Source organism: Varanus komodoensis, unplaced genomic scaffold, assembly GCF_004798865.1.
Source record: "Varanus komodoensis strain SLA01 unplaced genomic scaffold, ASM479886v1 scaffold31, whole genome shotgun sequence".
In the NCBI taxonomy this organism is placed as follows: Eukaryota; Metazoa; Chordata; class Lepidosauria; order Squamata; family Varanidae; genus Varanus; species Varanus komodoensis.
The window spans coordinates 6,894,414-6,910,473 of record NW_025335780.1 but is presented as its reverse complement, the minus strand read 5'-3'; the positions used below and the strand labels follow the sequence as shown (position 1 = coordinate 6,910,473).

The window sequence follows — 16,060 nt, the reverse complement described above, 5'->3', positions numbered from 1 at the left end:
ACTTCAGTCTTAGATCAGAGGAGTGGCAGGTGGGATTCCCCATCTCTTTCCTGTGATGGGGACTGTTCAGTCCTCTGCTGGAAAAGCAAAGGCAGCTTGGCCACTTCTCCTTTGCATGCTGGGCTTCCTCCCCTGGGAAGGAGGTGGAACTTGCAAAGGATGGGCAGAACCAGCGCAGTCCCCGCGCCTCCCCTTCAGAGGAACATCAGGGACTTGTCAGCCAATGATTGCTGGCTTCCCCAGGCGGGACAGCCCATGTGAAGTGAGGACTCGGGCCAGGGTGCATATGACGTCACAAGGGCATGGCCAGCTCCACCTGGCATCATCCTTCCAACCAAAAACAGTCCCACGCCCGTGATTCACAAGACGTCTAGGGCCATCTCCTCACAAGGAGGCATCCAAGATATAAACACAATGCAACATTAAATTAAATGTATAGGAATGCCATAAAACATAACAAAACAGTAAATTCTGACCATAAAATTTAGAGCTATCTCCCTGTCTGAGATGCAAGAATCATTCCCGCGTGCTCTTCTCCTCCCTCTTTCTAGCAACTCTACTGGCAACAGCAGCGCAGGTGGAGTTGCCCAGGCAGACACCTCTCTGAGGGGCTCTCAGAATGAGGCGCTGTGGGTGACGGGCCTCGGAAACCGTCTATGCCACCGCACATGGGCAGTTTCCATGCCCACCTCCCACACAATGTCTGAGTTTGAGGAGGGACTTCTTAGAGTGTCTGGAGAACATTGACGATCCTGTTCCTCCCGCTGTGGCCATAGGACGGAAGGGTCAGGCAGGGCTCTTCAGACTGGCTGTCCAGTGCTTCATTTTGAGGACTATCAGAGTGAGGAAATGGACTTTCCAGTTGCCTAGATCATGGCAGCTGCAGCAGAAATGCAGCAAGCAGGGCTTTCTGGAGCAGCGGCCCAGTGAGTTGCTGTAAGGATTCCTTCACGCTCAACGGATGCTCTGTGCATGGCCGATAGTATCAGCTGTTGCCCCTTCCACGTGCATGGCCAGCTGGAAGGACACAGCTGCTTGCCGTGGTGTATAGCCTTCCAGGCTATGAAGGAGCTGCGTAATCTCTTGTTCCACCACTTGAGGCAAGACCATTGGAGGCCAGACTTCCAACCCAACATAACAGCCTTAAAAATAGTTGGAACTATTCCCAGCCAACTGAAGACAGAAGCACCCAGTATCTGTAACTCTGAAGAGTTACTTATTTTTAGTTGCTTTCTCCTAGAGTTCCTATGAAGTCCAGAATTGGATAGGACACATGTAGTCCAAGTTGGGGTAGAATTCTGTCAATGTGGACCACAGCACCAGGGATAAATATGGCATGGATTGGAAGTATGGTGTTGCTAGGAAACTTCTACTTTAAAATACCATCTCATGCCTGATACCTTTTACTGGAAGATCTAGATTTCCCAGATTTCTGCTTTCACAATAGAAGAAACAACTTCCTCTTTAATGTTGTGTTTCCAGCTTTTCTCCCCTTGTTCCCCTTGGCCTTTCACTCCCTCTTCTCTCTCAGTGCCTGCATTCTGTCTCGCCTGCTATTAAATTAGTCTGTAAAGTCTGCAATCTATACTTGCACCTTCTGTGGTGATATACATTGGCAGGAGGAGGATAATTCATAGCAAGCAACTGCATCAGCAGGTCCTTGATAGCCCTTAACGCCCTCCACAGTTGGGGCTACAACATCTGAAGTACTACCTTCTGACTTACGAGCCTGCCAGCCTTCTGAAACCTCTGACAGGGACTTCACAGTGTGTCCCAGCATCCCCAGAAGTAGGTTTAGCTGAAGGTTTTTTCCAGCAGTCATGCCCAGGTTCTGGGCCACCTTCCCAAGGGAGATGCAATTCTGTGAAGGCTTTTTCGCTTTTTCGCAGGTTGTTCAGCCTTCCCTATTGTTCAGCCTTCCCTTTGAAGACATGTCTCTCTTCAGACTTGTTTATCGAAATGTTTTCACTTGCTGAAGACATTTGAATGAAACTTATCTTAAAGTCTCCCTGTGTTCTGTTCTGTTCCTTTTGCTTGTCCTTCATCTTTTAATTTTGGTGTTTCTTAGCGGCTGTATTGTTGTTAGCCACCTTGAGCTCTGGTGAAAGAAGGTAGGGTATCCATGCTTTGGACTAACAGGCCTATAAATAGTGGTTTACACTGGTCAGCAAGGAAGGCGTAACTACACAACCAACCAGGGAGCTCCTTTATGAGCTACGTTTGTAGGAGTACTGGGGAGCTGTGTAAAATCCAAGGACTGCGCTCCAGCACCCGCTGTGATGCCACAAGAGAATCCAGGGCAAAGGACCTGCCTTAAGGCTTCCGCAGGTTCTCCCTCCTTCATCTCTCCCCTCCTTTGGCATCCTCGCCTACCTTTCCTATTCAGGTTTCTTCTGCACTGTCTGTGGATTTCAGGCAGTGTGTTGAGGAAATGATGAGTGCTGAAGAAAGAAATGACTGGGAAGACCACTGGCCCTGAAGGTAGGAGTGACTCTCTTCCCACCAGAAAAAATAACACGATATTCTTCCTTTAGCTTCCTGATTTATTATAAATCATTTCTTAGCTTGCCAAGGTTCTTATGAGTCAGTGACAGGACAAGGAAAAGAATCTGTGGTTGCAACTTTGGGGACTTTGCCCCACTTCAGCAATACCGTATGATGAAAAATCCATTCCTAAAATGCTTGCGTAATGTATATGTATGAAAAAGAGCCTTTATTTGCATAATTTGCTATTGCTGTAGCACTCGCGAGTTCAAGTTCAATAGCTTCCCCACAGAGATGTGATGACATGCACTTATATCATGTAATTGCAGCCTTAATATAACTGAATCAAAGGGCTCGCGTGAGACAGACTGACTCAAGATGCATCATCCGCAAAGGTTCTGGGAAGCAGGAGCACTTAGCCTGGGGCTGCAGCCCAGCCTTCGATGCAGCTCCCATGTGCAGCGCTGCAATGACTTCCACACGGCCACTGCAAATCCAAAATGGCTCCTTGCGTGAGGCTGGGCAGTCCAGATAAATACCCTCACTGCCAAGGCTCGCGCTTGCCCACCTGAGGCACGTGACTGCACCACTGATGCCACATCACCTCGCTTCCTTCGCCAAGTGGGCACCACACCACTCTAGGCATGTGGGAAGCACCCCTTTGCCTTAAAGGGTTCTTTTTTTGCCTTCTAGCCAGGAGCCAGGTTGGCTTAGCCTTTGTGCTTTTTTTCTGAGTGAAATACTAAACAGAGCGAGCTCTGTCTGTGTGTGCCCTCGTCAAGTTTGTATAATCATCTCAATAGACTTGACACAGATTTTGCCATTTTGATTGCGTCCTTATGTCGGGCAAGTTGCTCTGAACATTCATGTCAACGACATGGAAACACTCTGAAGCTGAAATAATTATTATCTCTGCTAATCAGCAATGCCAGCTTGCAAGGGGCTCTCAGACAGTCTCTTGGCCAGGTGGTCAGCAGGATGAGGCCTGGCCTTTCACAATCACCTGATTCACACATAACAATAACCCAGCGTATGGGTTGTGCATGGGTTGTCATTGCTGGAATCATGGGTTGTTCTTGAACTATGGGTTGTAGTTACTTATGAAACCTGCAGTCAGGTTTAACTAAGGATTGTTAACCACCAACAACCCAGGAAATGAACCATATTGCAGGGTTCAAACATAATAACTACCCACAAGTCAACAACAGCAAACCATACTCTGGGTTATCATTACATAACGGCTTGGGACCTGGATACCTAAAGGAATGCCTTCTTCCATATTTGCCCTCCCGCCCCCTGAGATCAGCAGCAGAGGCCCTCCTCTGGGAACCCTCTGTGAAAGATATTAGAAGCCAAAGTACCTGGAGGAGGACCTTCTCTGCAGTGGTGCCCCACCTATAGAATGCGCTCCCCAGAGAGATCCACCTGGTGCCGTCGTTATTTGTTTTTTGGCGCCAGGTTAAGACCTTTTTATTTCAGCAATATTTTAATAAGTTTTAATATCATGCCTTATATGTTTTTATTGCAGCCAGTGTGGGTCGATAATTTTATCTATGTTTTGTTTTGTTTTGTTTTGTTTCATTTTTTATTTATTTTATTTTATTGTATTTTCTATGTGAGCCATCCTGAGACTCACAGGACAGCATATAAATACTTTAAATAAATAAATACATTCATACATGTGCACCAGGTCAAAGTGACAGCAAGAGATGGTAAATTGAGACTTTTTATTCACGTGAAAGGTAGTTTAAAAATTAGGATTAATGGAAAATCACATTGTTACCACCCCAAAATTAATCTGGAAACAAGTCCATATGTTTGACAAACATAAATATTCCATTCATTCATATTTAGGTTTTTTATATCCTGCTCCTTAGCAAAATGGTTTCCATGAGATCAAGAGCAAACAAGAGCTACTGTCCTTAGCCTATAATACAAAAAGACATAATACCGAAGGAAAAGAAGAGATCGAGAAGGGTGAAGATGCAAACCAGTTCTCAAAGTTCAGAGGTTCTTGCAATGTCCAGCTGAGATGAAACTGATTCAGGAGAGGAGGAGCTTGGTGCAGCCGGTCCCTCAGAAGAGCTGAGCAAGTGAGCCCTGCAGCTCCACCTGCCCCATCTTCAGTTATTTACAAACCAACTTAGAAAAGTCAGGGACAACACATGCTGCCAACTTTGCACAAGTGGGACCAGCACCTTCAACGACGCAGCAAAGCTGCAAGCAAAAGTTGGGACGTCGTGTTCATTTTGGTTCGATAAAGTATGCCTGTTGGCACCCCACAGAATGGCCCCTGCAATAACGTATCCCTGCGGTCCCCTGTCTTCCCATTCCATTCCTGGGTGGGGGCAGCTATTCCACTGCCGGCGTGGGGAAATAGGCATATAACGATGCCCCTGGGTTATTAATTTCCTTGGCGTCAGACTGAATTGACTGCAAATCTAATCACTAAATTGAATTGCCTGCCTCTAGTAACTGAAAACAAGCAAAGGATCTCGGCACGCCAGGTTCCTGTGGGGAAGGCTGCCCCCCAGCTGGTGGGGAAGCGGCTTAGCCTCCCATGATCTCTTGACTGCTGAGGTATGTGCTGACAAGGAACCATCCGCTGAGGCTCATGCTTCTGTCTTGGGCTTCAACCACTCAGACATTTCAATTAATGAAAACTAGCAGGTGTGTCTTCACAGAAGATAACACAGAGCTGCACATCCCTCGGTTCCCCCTCATCTGCCTGCCAAGTCCCAATTGTCTAGATTTCCCTGTCCTTGCATTATAGTGGGGGAGAACGAACTTGCGGATGCACACTGCCATTGTTCCCGGATGACTTGGATCAGTGCCTGCACGCTTTCTGAGAACCTTTCCTCAGAAGCATAAGGGGTGCATTTCTGTCCATTCACTTGCGTGTTCAAATTCTCCTCGTGTTATCGATCCCCCGGTCTTCTTGCGGGGTGCTGGTGTCAAGGGAACTGCTGCAGTGTATCTCCTCCTCACCTGGCTGGGGTCACATGAGACCACCTCTGCAATGCCGGCAGAGCCCCAGTGGCAGTGCTGGTTCGAGCAGCCGTGCAATGTGGGATCTTCCCGTGCAGCCCCAGTTTCCATACAGGAGCAGGAAGGAGGAGCAGCGCAGCTCTTGGACACCGAGAGAACATGTGAAGAGGACTCTGAGGCAGAGACTGATTGTTTTCGGGGTCAGGAAGCACATCACTCACCAGCAAAGCAGGAGCAGCAGCTGCTTCAGTTCCTTGCCCCCCTCCCTGGATAAAATGCCAAATCTCCCTATGCATGTCACCCCGGAGGTTGTGTAAATGGCTATATTTTCACTTGAAAGCATGTTGTTCTCCTAATGCTGTGTGTTTTGGGCACAACCCAAAGTACAGTTACGTAGTTAACCTGCATAGCTGTCAGCTAGGGACTCACCTCGTCCTTGCCAAGTGGATGGTGGGAAAGATTTGCCTTTCAGGTTTAATTCGGTGCTTTTGGTGGCCATGTGCTTTAATCAGGTTTTGTTGAGACCCAGGGTCATGCTTGAAGTACAATCTTTGTTTTGCTGTATCAGTTTCTGGGAAGGAGAAGGGTGTGGTGAAAATCATTTAACAACAGCAATTAATGGGGAGTTCGGCATGTGGGCATGTTCAGAGGTTGTTTTGGGAAAATGTTAAATATTTGTATTAAAAATAGCTGCTAAAAATGACTAAGATCTCCTTTGAGCAAGAGAGAAACCTGCAAATTATGGTTTATTATAGCTTATTTTCCAGCTGCCAAGTGGAACCATTTTTACCCAATCTTCAACTTTTATTTATTCAGACTGCATAGAAAAGCAGATTTCCAGCTACGCAATGTTTTCTGATGCGGGATGATGATTGTTTGATGAGGAGGGACTGCTCATTTTCATGAATCGAAACCAGAAAAAGGGTCGCATCCTCTGTACGGAAGTGCCCGTAGTCCAGGTTGTTCCGAGGCCTTCCTGGCGTGCTATGCATGTTGCTGAAGCTGGGCACAGGCAAATGCCCTTGCCTCTCCTGATCAATTTTTTAGGGGTGTTAAGATATTTTTGGAAGGATCATATGCTGAAGAACAATGTGATGTCCTACAACACCACTTTATTTTGTGTTGTGGAGCGCAGAACCCAGCTCTCTCTTACATTTAGGTTCCTGGGAAATGTAGTTTGATTTTACTCTCGATAAATCGTGGACTAAATTGTAGACTGCATTCTGGAAAACAAGTGCTTTATGGCCAGCATGGCAGCCATTTTGTGAAAGCGCCCACAAAACCCGATCTGAATTCTAAAAGTGGATACTGTCTCCAAAAAGCAATGGTTTTGTTAAAGGAATCACCTGCATCGAAGTCTTTGCATAACTTGAAACCAATATGGAAGAACCATGGAAAAAGCGTCAGACATCTGACTCGTCTTAGTAAGGAAAGGGGATTCAAATATGGCGTGTTCTACTGATGGGGAAGTTTAGTAGTAATGTCAGGTTTAAAGGCAAATTAAATGCTACCTTGACGGCATGGCTGATTAGTACATCTGCTTGTCTTACATATTCTAAAGCAGGGGTGGGTGACATGAGGCATGCTCAGGTCTCTTGTACTGCCCCTGGGCTGAAATTTGGTGGTGGCAATAAATTGATGGTTTGCGGTGGGATTTCTGTGACAAACCAAGACAGAAGGTGAAAGGAGATACGTTTTTTAGCTTGCAAACAAGCTAAGCATATCCCTGTTCAGCCTGCATCATGCTTGCTACCGAATTTTAATGGCGAGGGCACCATTAACCTTGCTGCTGCATGTGCCGCACCATAGCCCTTGATCTCCCAAGGTTGCCCTGCTCAAAGGTAAGTATAGGGCTCTTGACCTGCATTGAGACTCTAGAATAGCCATTCAAGAGGCTTTAAGCCTTGAGCCCTGCCTATTTTATTGCCAAAACAATAATTGTTTTACTGAATCAGTATGGGGCAATATAAATTTCAAGCACAGAAGGCCTCATCCTGATGGGTACTTCAGTGTAAAGGTGTGAAATACCCCCTACTCCTCAAAGAAAGGAAGAGGCAGCCTCTTTTTTGGCTGAATTCAGACCTCCTGTTCTGTCCTGAAGCTCATAGGATGACTTTGTTCTAGGATGCTTCCAGACAGTTCGAAGGGCTACTAATAAATAGCTGCACAGCTGTTCTGTCTTTCATAGAATCGTAGAACAGTAGAGTTGCAAGGGGCCATGAAGGCCATCGAGTCCGACCCGCTGCTGTTGCAGGACACCAAGTCACACCTTCCCACCCAGATGGCTGCCCAGTTTCTTTTCGAGTGTCCCCAGTGTGGGAGAGCCCACCACCTCTCCAGGCAGCTGGTTCCACTGCTGTATTGCCCTGACAGTGAGGAAGCTCTTCCTGATGTCCAGCCTCAACCTGGGTCATCGCAGGTTCCCTTCTTAGCCCATTTTTCCAGCCAGAGGACTGATGAAACAAGCACTGGAGAAGCACTGGAGGGGTTCCAAATGGAAAACGGCGTTTTCCATTTTCCATTCCCCCATTCCTGAAAATTCCATGTTTGAGGCAAAGCATTTGAACAAGCCAAGCCCCAGCTAGGATCACCCGTAGTCGCACGTTCTCACTATAGCCTACCTCACAGACTAGTTGTGAAGATGAAACGAAATTATAGCCATCTCTTCCCTACTCTCCTGTCTTTGGAGCAGGGCATGTGATTGGCGGCAGCAGATTTTTCATGGTTCCTTGCTTGAATCAATAACTGATTGTAGCTTTTTTGCTGGCTTAATATTAATCCCAGATCCCCTGTCCATTGGTACGCACAAGGAGATCAGCAAAGTCAAAATAAAGCAAATGCAGATACTCAGTGCAGAATTATCGTATGCAAGATGAGAATCATGCCAGATTTTCTGGAGGCCCTCCTGTTCCCCAAAACGGCAGCAGCTGTACGCACGAAAAGGGGAAGCCGGCTGTTCTGGCCAGGAAACCCTGTGATTGCAGTAGAGGCCACCAAGGCCTAAATTCCTAGCAATAGGACATATAAACATATGGGTCACAATCCAGCACAGATCTAACAAAATTTATGCTTTGGATTGTGGCCATGATATGGAGGAGCAGAACAAAAGGCGAGGCAGAGCCTCAAGCTGGTGCTCAGAGTAATTTATTATTACATGTAAACACTTCCTCAGGGCAAAAGGCCATCATGTAGCTTAGCATGGCATACCAGCTCAAGCAGCTCACTCAGAGGCTATTGTTTGCAAAGATTCCTATTGAAATGTTGGGCAATTTATTTGTAATAATAAATTACTACCGTTCAACACCAGCTTGAGGCTCTGCCTCGCCTTTTGTTCTTCTGGTTTCGGATGCGGCCGTTCCCTTCTTCCAGCATGAAATAACAGACCTGCCAGGCAAGGATGGGAGGAAGCTGCTGAAGGCTGGAATACTCCGTGCTCCTTCGCTGAATTGAGAAGATAGATTTCCTTCTTAATCCAGTGTGTAGTGGAGGGAGCCATGAGAGCCAGTGTGGCGCAGTGGTTAAGAGCACGGGACTGGGACTCAGAGGATCCGGGTTCTAGTCCCCTCTCAGCCATGGAGCCAACTGGGTGACTTTGGGCCAGTCCCAGACTCTCAGCCCAACCTCCCTCACAGGGTGGTTGTTGTGGGGATAAGATGGAGGAGGAGAATGATGTAAGCTGCCTTGAGCCCTTTGTAGGAAAAAGGCAAGATATAAATCGCAATATAAATAAATGAACGAATGAATGAATGAATGAGCTTTGTCCTGGACTCTGGTTGCATGTTCTGGTCCACAACCCTTGACGGGCAATGTTAGGTAACTCTTCCTCGGAAAGTTAGCCTTGGTTATGGATTTGGCCTTTGCTGCATCTTTTCAAACGATAGCTCCGGTATTTATGAGCCTTTAGCTCTCTGCCTGTAGCTGATCAATACACTTCCAGCAAAGCATACCTCCAAAATGGGTATAGGTGGGATCAATCTGAGATTTTTTCTAAGAATTAATCTAAGATTTGCATTAAGAATTAATAAAGGAAAATATGTATTATTATGTTATTAAAATATGATTATATCATCATATCAAATTTATCTTATATAAAATAACATAAAATATTTTTAAATAGCATTGCAAAAGATTTTTACAACTTAGTAGCTGAACAGAAAATAGTATTCCTAATGGGTTCCTGTTCTCAGACTTCTAGAACTAATAGCTTAAAAAGGAGAAAATCTCATTCAAAATTTTCCATTCAGTTTTGAATAGCCTGTTGTGCTGATAGACACGCAAGCCTGTTGAGCTTCTAGTAAGTTCCCTCATTCCAAAATCATCACACAATTGCACCTTTTTGTAGACCTCATTATGGGGGGAGGGCTCAAAACAGCAACTACAGAAGATTCTCAACACTCTGCTTGCATGTACCCCCAATATTTCAATTTCTGTTTTTTATATATTCATAAATAAATTTGTATGAATTATGAACAACTTTCTAGTGGTTATATATTGCTTCAGCAAAGGCCAACCCAATATCCAAAAAGGATCCATTCAACGTTGCCATCCAGGTGCCCCCATTCATATTTCAAAAGTATAGTAAAGTGCTCAGTATGGTTGGAAGCAAGTGTTAATCCATATAAATTTGTAATATCAGGTTTTTAACTGTTAAAGGGTCACAGAGAATCTATTTCCTCTTTCTGTTTCATATTTCTGTGAAGCAGGGGGATCGTTTTAAAAAGCATGTGAATATGTTTATTTCAGGACAAAATTTATCTCTTCAAAATTTTTCTGAAAGAAGAAATTAGTGGCCATTGCCAAAGCGTATGTTTAAAAGCAGTATTGCACTGCAGCAATTGCCTATATTAGATAATGCCTTGTTAAAGAGACTTGGTGGTGTTCCCTAGACATGAACCGAAGGGTTTTGCTGAGCCGTGACAGGCAGATGCCAAAGTGGTGATGGATTTAGCAGGCATTTTGTGGGGGTGACCACAGCTTTTTTTCAAATAGGCAAATGTGGCCCATCTGTCCAAAAAGGTTAAGGACCCATGTCATATCTGATATTTAGTGCTGTCTCATAAATCAGGGCTCACGAACTTCATGATTGTACTATTAAACATCCCTAAATAAACTGAAATATACAGAAAAGCACACTCATAGCATGTATTTATAGTTCTGTAAAATCCATTAAAGTTTAATGGATTAAATTAAAGTTAAATTAAAGTTCTGAGAAGACGTCTTACTCATAATTTCCTTATTAAACCTAAGTCTATATATCTTAGACATATATATATTAATCTTTCTGACATGTTTGCCGAATGCAATACTTTCTTTTCATTAATTGATCAGCACAAGCCTTTCAAGTGCACATTTTACCAGGAATACACCTGTTTATTACTCAGATAAACTCATTGACCCAAGTGACGGGGCTTTGATCCAGCATTTTCTCTTTGGATATGATCCAGCCATTCTGCAACTTGTTAAAATGTTAGTTACTCGGAATTTATTGTCAACCTGCTTGTGTCTTTTTGTATCCTCTGTTTAATAAAATTAGTATTTTTACTTACTTCCATTTAAAAATTATTATTAACATTTGGCATTTCCATTTCTTAACAAATCCCATATCATTCTAAGAGAGGTGAGTTAGCTCTGAGTAGACTTCCCAGTAACTGCAAAAAAGCAAAAGTATCTAGTTTCTAAAAATCCTTCACTTACAGAATTGTGCTTATGGATGCTATGAGATAACCAATTAGTTATCATATTTCTGGAGTACTTTCTAGAAGGGTTTTGTGTTCACCCAATGAAATGGATGGGTGGTAGATAGGACAGACAAAACCAACTATTCCTTAATATAATACATGATTGAGTTTTGGAATTCACTATCAAAGTGATGATAATGACCCATCATCCTAGATTGCCTTAAAAGCAAATGTGGTGCAATCACAGGCGATGAGTCTGTCAAAAGGTAATAGCCATGGTAACCAAATGGAGCTTCCATGGTCCACGGTGGTGGCCCTGTGAATCCCAGTTTCTGGAGACCATCAGTAGAAGAAAGCCTTCCTGTCCTCCTTGCTGGTGGATTTCCTGGCTGACCACTGTTGGAAAAAAAGCATGCTGGAACAGAGGAACTCTTGTCTGAGCTATTTGGACACTTCCTAAACTATTTTGGATGATTGACTAGCAAAGGGAACAGAAATTACCTTCTTAGATCCCTGTAGTTTCCCCTAGTGTCATATTTTCAAGCTTCATTACAGCTTGATATGTTCTTGACATTTACTTTAGAAAAAACTGAAGGGAATTTGGTTTAAACAATGATATGTATGGAAATTCTTAAATGGTTTTAATTTCCATAAATTAGACTATTAGCATTTAGGATTGCCTTCTTAGCTTACACTGCTCCCTCCTTACGGTGCCCTTAGAGGTCCACACACGCCCCACTGCAGTCTCCTGCTATGGACCTTCTTCCACCTCAGATGAGGCGGCGTATTTGTATGGTATTGCTTGCCAGCTGTTTGTGGTGAGGGTATGTCATAGTGCATTGCAAAGTAGGTCATCTTTAGCAATAGCCAGCCATCTGTCACTTGGCCTCTGCCTGTTCTGCCAGCTGCCAAATTCCTAGGACCCAGTGCCATGTCTGCCTAGATAGGAGTACAACTCTTTCCGCTGTCTTTCACATTTGGCCATCCCAAGAAGGAAAAAGGACACAGGAATGCTGCAACCCACACAGTTGCTGCTATTAACATGTTGTGATCTTTTCTCTCCCGGACACCATCATGAAACTTGGCACACCCAACAGCAGCAGTTCTTATTCCATTGCCTGAATTGGGCATGCTAATGATGGACATGTCCATTGTAACTTGATTGCACTATTGTTTCAGCTCTGAAGAATTCTGGGCTGTAAAATTATTGCCAAGCCATCTTCCTATGTGTTTAAGGCAGGGAATGGCCAGAAAGGGGAAGAAAGGGGAAGGGGAAGCTAAAGGTAGTCTGTAACTAAGCGGGAGTGATGAGAACAGTCTTCTGGTTGGCCAGACCAGTAGAAGCTCTTGTCAAAGTTCAGGGTGTGCTACCTGGCGTATTGGTGTAGAGAAGCATTTTCTAATGTCGCATCCCCAGAGATTGCTAGTCTGTGATTGCCAAAATCCCCAGGAAGTATGGTGACTGGTTAGGACCAATGGCAGTTGTGGCCCAACAAAAACTAACCTCCAAGTTGGTTACAGTGGAGTTTTCCTTGTTGTTTGATGGATCACCTTCCTCGATCCAGAGTTGGGTAGTTGAATCATGACTGGACACCCCTTAGATCGTGTAGTTCAAGACCATTCAGTGCTTGAATTATGCCAATCATAGACTTAGCAGTAGAAAAGAGCAGAAGAGTTGGTAAGTAACTGAATTGTAATGCTGCACAAAAGTCCATTTCCTTTTGCACCTGCGAATTTTCTAACCAGCATACCAAGGCCTCTGAATGCAACCTGATCCCCTTTTTGCTTCCCTCTGTCTCTTAGGAGAGAAACCGTACAAATGTACCTGGGAGGGCTGCACCTGGAAGTTTGCGCGTTCAGATGAACTGACAAGGCACTACCGCAAACACACAGGAGTGAAGCCGTTCAAGTGTGCAGACTGTGACCGAAGCTTTTCCCGTTCAGATCACTTGGCATTGCACCGCCGAAGGCACATGCTTGTCTGAAAAATGCTACCTTGTCAAATAATAATAATAATAATTAATAATAATAATAATAATGGAAGTACCAAGAGCTGGGTCTCTTTTAACTGCAGCGAATTCAGCGGGGCTGAATCCTGTTTTGACGGCGTTAGCACAAAGGGGGCGTTCTGTGTTGTCCCACACACTTAAAGAAGCAGGAAATGCAGTGCCACATTTCTCCCTCTCCTCTGAAATCAGCCTTTCAACGTGGGCAGAGCGAGCCACCCTCAGCAGAGGAATCACTGCTTCAGTGCGACAAGATTGGGCATTATTTTCTAACCCGTCTTCTTTTCCAAGTATTTACGGCTTCTGCCTTTTCTCAAACATCACACTTTTTTCTCCGAAGAATTTCTGCAATTGCAAAGACCCAATGGCACCAACATTTGAAAAGAATAAGACCCCTGTACCTTTGCTTCATCTGCTGCTGTTTCTCTCTCTCTCTCCCTATCCCTCCTTTTTTTGGTTCTTTTTTACTATCGAGACACTGCAGAATATTACCACGGCTGATTGTTGAATAAAAGAATTTGCAAAGCCAGCTATATAGACTGGAAAAAGGAGGATACTAAAAAAGAAGCCCTTTTAAGAGAAAGGATTCCTCAGCACACTTATGCAATAAAGATGGTGGTATTTTTACATTTTTATCCCTCTTTCACCATGCCAGACTTTAGAGGCCACTAAAAATTTTAAATTTTCCTTTTTAATTTTTTTCCCTTTCTGTTTTTGTTGCAATCTATAAAGGAGGCATCAATGGCATTTCAGAGCAAAATAGTCCTCTTTACATGTGTTTGCTTAATTTATCATAGAAAGATACCATTGAAATGTACTTGTCCTGGTTGCACAATAGAACAAACGTTAAACCAGACTTCTCCAATCTGTCGCCCTCCGGATGTATTGGACTACAACTCCCATAAGTACATAAGAGTCATGCATAAACCTATCTGGTCTAGCCTTCTATTCACTAACTGGCCAAACAGATACCTATGGAAGCCCACAAACAGGGCAGGAGCACTCTCCCACTCACGTTCCCCAACCGCCTGCCTGCAGAGGCATCACTGGCCATTTTGGCCGGCTATGGAAGAACTTGGAGTCCTACGCACCTGGAGGGTGGCTATGTTAGACCCACTGTCCCTTAACCCACACAGCAGCCCTGCACATATTTACTTGTGAATGCACCTCATGTCATCTCTCATCCCTTGAAAGCTTAGGAGTTCCTGACTCACAACCGAATGTGTGAAATGGCACCATTGCACTGCACTGTGTGTGAGGCAGTGTGGTTAAACCTTCTGATCTGGGTTGTTTGGTCTGTGATGGCTCATTCACACGTGTGGTCCCATCAGTTGACAATACAGTCAGTGTGCTGAACGGGCGTATATGAATTGGCCCTTTGTCCTAATGAGTTTAGGCTAGCATAGAACTGCAGCCTCTGAGAGTTAAGCCGAAAAGTCACGGTCCCGGACAGGGAATTGAGTGCATCAGTATCAGCAAGAGCAGTGAGAATGAAGTACTTCTGAGGCACTTGCCGTTTGCTCAGCACAGGAGTCCAAAAAAGTAATTGAGCCTAAGTTCATTTGGCGATGAGTCATCTTAGTGGGTTCAGTGAATCATCATGACTAGGCTTTCTTGGATCGAGGCCACAGTGGCTCTTCAAATGAGCACGGTCAGGCATCCCAGCAATGAGCCAAAAGACCTGCCCTGTGCATATCAAGGAACCATTTTACAGATGGCTTGCATTGATCCCTGAGTAAGTAATATTTCATTTTAACAGGGTGGACTTGGGGGGAACACTTCCAAAGAAAAGATAACAATAGAGATTTACGTTTGTTGTAATCGAAGCATGAAATAGTCACTTCCTTCTTCTCTGTTTATGACTGATGAGTCAGGCTGAAATGAAAAGGAAAGAAAGGCATACAGTGGGCCAACATACCTTGCTTGTGAGCTGACACACATGTCAAAGGATTAGTTAAGCAGTTGGTAAGCCTGGTTCACCTGGCTGGGCCATTTGGAAAATAGTGTATGAAGGGTGCGGGAAGACTTTCACGCAACCATCACAGCCAAAGGACGTGCAAATACCATCTTGCAGTCCGTAAGTAGCACAGCCCGTAGGGCCTATTCTCAAGCCAGGGTGTGCATGCACATGTTGTATCATCACATCACACCAGGCCACGTACAAGGCCATCCCGCACTGCGTGTTCACTGTTTCCAAGTGGCCAACTCAAACTTCCCATTGGCACAGAGTTTAGTCATCTCTACCTGGAAAGGTTTGATAGTTACAGGGCGGAAGAGTGTCTAGAAGATGGTTGACAGGTTAATTATGAATCTTTAAAAGCTCCAGAGCAGACGGCATGGGTGTCACATTGTAGTTGCCTGTTTGACGAATTCGAGTTAGAAGTCAAAGCCAAATATACAGCTTCGAGTTAGAAGCTATATCAATTGAAAATATAGTATCTGAATGGCTATACCAGAGCTCATGGCCACCTTAGATGGCTAGGTGAGGGATATGTGACATATCCTGATGTATCAGGAGCCATTTCTTGGAAACGAGTTACCACAAAAAGCACACAATGGATACTCCATTCACCAGCTCTGGGCCTGTGCCCACATTTGCACACGTTTGATACACATTTGTGAAGGTGTGTGATATGGGGTACATAAAGGCTGCAAATTCCTTACTGCTATCTGCAAACATGGTGGACAGGATCCAGCCAAAGATAAGACAGTTAAGCATCGGTTTAACTTTCTGCTATTTATATTAATTAAAATTAGATTGCTTTAACTGGCTTGCTCATGCCAAGTGTTTGCAAATCATGAATGCTGAACGAATTGGCCAGCCCCTCACTATGCAATTTGCAATTCAACAGGACAAAATGTTTAGGAGATGATGGGAATTCCTAGATGAGATTCTTATTCATT

The 16,060-nt window shown here is 44.4% G+C and overlaps 1 protein-coding gene across 6 annotated transcripts in view; it reads left to right on the top strand.

Moving 5' to 3' along the window:
* KLF12 (Kruppel like factor 12) overlaps window positions 1–13,200 on the top strand; it is a 225,014-nt gene extending 211,814 nt beyond the window's left edge. For all 6 annotated transcript variants that reach the window (XM_044437799.1, XM_044437800.1, XM_044437797.1 and 3 more), the window contains one exon: window positions 12,954–13,200. In XM_044437799.1, coding sequence (XP_044293734.1) covers window positions 12,954–13,135 — 182 coding nt within the window. In that variant the 3' untranslated portion in view covers window positions 13,136–13,200. The remainder of the gene's footprint in view (window positions 1–12,953) is intronic.
* The last annotated feature ends 2,860 nt before the right edge of the window (window positions 13,201–16,060 follow it).